We start from the raw sequence: 6,260 nt of genomic DNA on the forward strand, positions 1-6,260 counted from the left end.
GTCAATTATCTGGGTCTTAAAATAGGCCTAATAGGCCTATAATTTAAAAAAAATCACATTCCATTGGAATTCTGATCTCGTCAAATTGAAGTTCATCAGAAAACATGGTTTGGACTGATTTTATTTCAGTTTAAGAATAGTTTTTGCCTTTTTCTATATAATAAATTTACATCAAATGTGAAAATGGCAAACAATGACAAAACTATGGCTGTTGTTGTTGCCTTGCATAAATCAAAGAGTTCAACTACATCTCGTTCAAAAAAATACTTGTTTTAATAAATAAACAAAAAACAAATTTACATTGGACGGAGTTTTTTTGGAGACTTACTAAAGAAAGTCGTTAGGAAAAAAATCCATGCAGCGTATTTCAAGAACGTAATTATTCTAAATTGCATTGGTCCCTTTTACAAGCTGATAGTCCTACTTACACAGCTATGTACAATATGCATTCATTTATATATATACCTCTATTTAAAATCTTCAAAAACAAAAAATATAGGCTATCTCCTTCAAAAAAAACGATAAAGGATGGCTTTTCTGTAGGCCTAATACCGACCATAAATCCGAGCTATTGTCTATGTCAGTGGTTCTCAACCCTTTCAGGTTGTGACCCCCCAAAATAATATTTCAACTGGGGATCCCCCCAAAATAAACATATTTCAACCGGGGACCCCCCCCCCCCCCGCCCCACTCTGACAAGCACTTGGAATTGTAGGAGTTGAGGCATTTTGACTCGGTTCCACAGATAAATATTGTGAAAATAGCTGATCTGCAAGCTCACAACGCCTTGCAACGAGAGGCGTTGTGAGCTTGTAGATCGGCTATTTTCCACAACGTTTGCCTATTTCTTATATTATTTGACAATTTGGCCAATGTTGGCCAATTGATGCAGTAATGGTCTTTTTTATTTTATTTCTTTTTGAGGTATTAAAAAGGTCTTAAAAGTCCTTAAATTGTCCCTTCACTGTCATCTGGGGACCCCCTCCACAGAAAAAAAAAATCATGTGGGGACCCCGACCCACAGGTTGAGAACCACTGGTCTATGTTGCCGTGTAGATGTGTGAAACATCTCCAGCCTCCTACACTGTCCATGGACTCCATGCTTTTCCTTCCACGCACACAAACAGACAGTCCCAAAGTGTCATGGAACTGCATGCAAAAAAACACTCTTGAAGAGTTCATATAGCTGTTTGTCACATTACTTCTGCCGGCCATTCCTTTGAGGTTCGTGGGTTCTTCTTCAATAATTCCTTTAGTCTTTGTAGTGAAGTGTCTTCATACTTTGTATAGAAGTAAACAGTCTGTAAAACAAGGACAGAAGAGGTGCATATATGAGTGAACGTCAGCGACCAATATAGCAGTGGTGGAAAGTAACTAAGTACATGTACTCAAGTACAATTTTGAGGTATGAAAAATTGCAGATCTAAGCTCACAATGCTTCACAATGCTATGCATTGTGCGCTTGTAGATTGGCTATTTTTTTTAAAGACATTTATTTAATACATTTTGAACTTGTGAAATGGGACATTCTGCACAATGAGTACTTTAAGTATATTTTGATAACGAGACTTTTGTACTTTTACTCAAGTACATTTTGAATACGGGACTTGTATTAGAGTATTATTATCTACATTGCAGTATTGATACTTTTACTTGAGTAAGAGTACTTCTTCCATCACTGGTAAATTGTAACGATGCTGTCACAACTTGCTTCAGGTCTTTAAGGCCTATCGTATCTTATTTTCTTTCCTATGAAGAATGCATTGGTTTCGCTGGCATAGCCTTTGGGAAGTCATTAATGAATCAACTATTTGCCAATGAGTAAAACCATATGGCAGTAACTGAAATGAGTTTCTTTGTGTAATAACGTGCGGTTCCACTGAAATATGGCGTGGCACAATTGTATTGGCCTGCATTGTATAGCACCTGAGTAATTGTGGATGGTTTAATTTTAGAAAAATCTGTATTCATTATTTACAGACAATAAACTTGCAAAGAAATAGGTTATTCGTAATAAAATAAATAATCCATGTTTTTTTTTGTAAAATTGTATTGTAAATCATTGTATTGACTGTCACGTTTACTCTGACATCTCAATAGGAATTACATTTAGTCAACACAGCCTAAAAGGAATTGGCTAATGCATGGTTCTACCGCAGAGCAGAGTGTTCATTATCCCTGACTTTCACAGCCTATTATTTTGGGGGGAATTAAACAAGTAAATCAAGAATGGCATCAAATAAAGCAATTTGCCTCAGACTCTAAAGTTATTTTTCTCCCCCTTGTAGTTAAAGGTTTAAACATGCCATAAGTGTCGTTATTTTCTTTCACATTCCACTTCAGAAGCAGTGAAACTGAAAACCGTAATGACAGCAGAAATGAATTCTGGGTTAGCTTTGAGAGAAAAAGCCACAGGTCTTCAAATTTACCTTGCTTTACACAAACCACTATAATAAAGTTTATTTCTTTCCTCTCGGCACAAAGAACGGTTTATAAGACAACAAAGCCTTTGCTGATGAGCTGTTATGAGTGGGCGGTCTGCGCTGCAAACTAGATCTTATAGGCCCAGCAGCCCATGAAAACTAAACAAACCCTGGTTAGGTTACACTTATTTTAGGGGAGAATTGTTATTTAATGTCACTGGATTTCTCAATCTTTCATGGCTAAACGTTGAATTTAACCTGAATAGAATGCATTGTAGAATAAATAAATAGCTCACAATGCCCAATTAAGTATCGGCTTCCATGTCTGTCCCCTATTTCCCCCCCTTTTTTTCTACTCGTACATATAGTGTTTTATATTTGTGATGGTATTGTATTTTGGTGTTATTTTTTATCCTATGTTGATTAATTGAACATAGGACCTCAATGGAAACAAGTACTGGAATTTTTTTTGTGTACTCCTTTTAGACCAAGTGTGTGACTGTAGGCTACTCGTGCTGTTCGCATTTCTGTTTAATAAAATATTAAATCAATCAAAAAAATGTCCTTATAATAGGCCCAGAGTCTAAAGAATTTCCACATCAGCAAGCTGGCCCTTAAAATCACAACAATGTAGTCCACTACAATAAACAACTCATGTATGACAGTGATGCCCGAATGAGTCTGAATTGGGCCAAAAAATGGTTCTGAGAGCTTTCTGTTGACAGCCTATGCAAAGATAAGCAAAAGCCGTGACAGTTTCTAATACGGGCCCTATTTAGGGTCCTTGCATTGCATTGCATATGGGTTGAACTTCCAGGTCCAGCCGAGCTACCATTCCTGCGGTCTCCACACAGGAAAGCACTCCATTGTGAATATAAATTAGCCGTGATAGCATGGCTGCAGTGTTCTGTTGTGGCTCCTCGTTTTAAAGTACAGTTGAGGGTAACCGGAAGACTCGCCCCAAAACACGCTCACCCCCCAGCAGTTCTTGTATTCGTTTCATTTGTTTTACTGAGGAAGTTTAGAGTTAAAGGCATAGTTTTACTGAGGTTAAGTTTAGGAATAAGGTTAGGTTTTGGCACCGTTTTACTGAGGTTACGTTCAGTAATAAGGTTATAGGGTTAGGCATAGTTTTACTGAGGTTACGTTTAGGAATAAGGTTAGGCATAGTTTACTGGGTTACGTTTAGGAATAAGGTTAGATTTTGGCACCGTTTTTACTGAGGTTACGTTTAGGAACAAGGTTATGTTTAGCCTATAGGCATAGTTTAGGTCTACTGAGGTTGGTGGCGAGTGGCGACCGTTCCGAGGTAGCCGGATTTGCCCCGGGGGCGATTGTGTTTTGGGGCGAGCGTTTTGGTATTCCAGTTGAGAGCGATTGAATGAGGCTTGACAGCGAGAAAGACTGATCCTCTCATATGGTTTCATGTGTTTTCGAGCTGTCACGGAACTTCATCTACATGGGGCTAGGAGTTGTTACCATTTCACTCAACGAAGCATAGTTTTATAGACGTCTTTGGCTTGGTATGTGAACGGGTTCCAAAAACATTATTTATATTAGTTAAGTCTACTTCCCCCCCGCTTATAGGCTGTAACCATAGGGGTAATCGTTTTCTCATAGTGAATGAAATATTCCCCATTTTCCATTTCCTGACCTGACGCAAGGAATTAACGTTTTGTCCTTTTCCTTGTGGGAGAGTTAAATAAAAAAGCATTGTCAGAGCACTTGTCTTAACCCGACGTGCGCTCGGGTCAGCCCAGACCCCTTTGCGCACTCACTCACGCACGCATACGCACACACACACACACACACACACACACACACACACACACACACACACACACACACACACACACACACACACACACACACACACACACACACACACACACACACACACACACACACACACACACACACACACACACACACACACACACACACACACACACACACACACCGTGCACGGGCTCCATCCAGGTGCGGACATGCAGTGGAGTGTTTGCAAGATGTTGAGGCCTTGGTGTGAAATGTGTCGCTCCTGTAACAATCGCAGGCGCACTTTTGGCACAACACTGGCAAAATGTAATGTTTGCACACTATAGGCCTGCAATACACATTATTCTGTGTTCTCTTTTTTTCCCCCATCACCCGGCATTAGGTGTCTTGACTGACATGACATTATTATTATTATTTGTGTTATTTTATTATGTTTTACTATTATTATTATTATTACTTTAAAAAATATTATCATTATTATTATTATTGTTATTACTTACGAAATATTAAGTAGCCTAGTTGTTTTTGCAAACTGTTAATACAGTATTCAATCAATCATTCAAGCAATCAATCAATCAAATCAAAGCTATACTATTGTTTTCAACTTAGAAGAACATATAGGCCAAATCACCTCCCTGTCACTCACTGTCTACTGCCACATAGTAGCTACTATGATTATTGTAAACAACAATATTTTGGTCTAATAATAATAATAATTATTATTATAAAAAATATATATACATTTTAAAATTGAGTTTTGACACAAAGCATGTAATGTATGTGACACCTACCGCTTTGGCATATTCTATAAGTGAGGCCCACAGTGGGTAGTATAGTAGCTAGTGGGTCGCTGACATCGACCACGCGCCCTCCATCCTCCACACCGAGAACGCGTAACTGAGTCTCTCGTGCGCGACGTAGCTGCAGCTGGACATCTTGTTGTCCATCTCGTCGCTCTGCAGCACCTGGTAGAGAAAGTCAATGTACCGGGAGGCCAGCTTCAGCGTCTGGATCTTGCTGAGCTTATCCGACGGCAGCGTGGGGATGATCTTGCGCAGGGACGAGAAGGCTTCGTTGAGCGACTGGGTCCGCTGTCTCTCGCGGACGTTGGCCAGGACCCGCTGGTTCTGCAGCTCCTCGTAGCTCTGGTTGCTGCTGTCACTGGGCTTCTTGCCCCGCTTCTCCGACTCGTCGCCCGCCGACATCTTCTTGCTGTTTCTCCTCTTCCTCCCGAAGCGCTTATTCTGCTGCTGTCTCTCCTCGACCTGATCCTCCTCGCTCGACACCAGGCTATCCACGGGGGACGCGGGGGGAGAACTCGAGCCCTCTTCCATTTCTTCTCTCTTGAAGAAACGCAGGGATAGCGAGGAGAACACTTTTGAAGCCGTGGTTACAGAATGTTATATATCCGTGGCAGTATGAGTATAAGTCAGTATAAGTGTACTTATACTCTACTTATAAAGGCAGTATACTTATACGTATATAGCCTAAGTATAAGGGAGTAAGATAAGCCTAATGGGGAAAGATGTTTCAAGACGTCTTGTTGCTCTCGATCTCCACCCGTCTGTCTGTCAGCGGCTCTGTTGGAGAAGGAATCAAAACCTTGGACTGTTGTTGGCACGGTTCTTATTCTCTCGCAGGAAGTTTTTTCCTCCAGAACTTTTTTTTTTTTTTGGGAAACCTTCTCCCAAGTTTCAGATGCTAAATAGTTGTGTGAGTTGGAGGGGGAGCCAGCATCGCTCTCTGATTGGTCAGCTAATAAACAGGAGGGACCAGTACTTGGGTTACACTTCATATTCTGTCGGGACCAGTGTGGTGGAAGAAGTACTCGGATGTATTACTTAAGTAAAAGTAGCAATACCACAATGTAGAAATACTCTGTTACAAGCAAAAGGCGGCCTGTGTTCAAAATGTTACTTGAATAAAAGTACAAAAGTATTGGCATCAAAATATACTTAAAGTACCAGAAGTAAAAGTAATAAAATGTTTGAAAATAGCAGATCTACAAGCTCACAATGTGTTGCAATGCAAGAGTTGTGAGCTTGTAGATCGGCTATT

General features: G+C 40.2%; 1 protein-coding gene across 1 annotated transcript; it reads right to left on the reverse strand.

The window, feature by feature from the left end:
• Positions 1 to 254: 254 nt before the first annotated feature.
• Positions 255 to 5,861, reverse strand: twist2. Its single transcript, XM_080457154.1, has 2 exons — positions 4,994 to 5,861; positions 255 to 1,301 (listed from the first exon to the last, which is right to left on the reverse strand). Exon 1 carries the CDS (start codon positions 5,534 to 5,536, stop codon positions 5,042 to 5,044), a length of 495 nt encoding a protein of 164 aa, XP_080313280.1. The 5' UTR covers positions 5,537 to 5,861; the 3' UTR covers positions 255 to 1,301; positions 4,994 to 5,041.
• Between the last annotated feature and the right edge of the window lie 399 nt (positions 5,862 to 6,260).

The sequence above is a fragment of the Gymnoscopelus braueri genome, assembly GCF_963280865.1.
Source record: "Gymnoscopelus braueri genome assembly, chromosome: 18".
Taxonomy (NCBI): Eukaryota; Metazoa; Chordata; class Actinopteri; order Myctophiformes; family Myctophidae; genus Gymnoscopelus; species Gymnoscopelus braueri.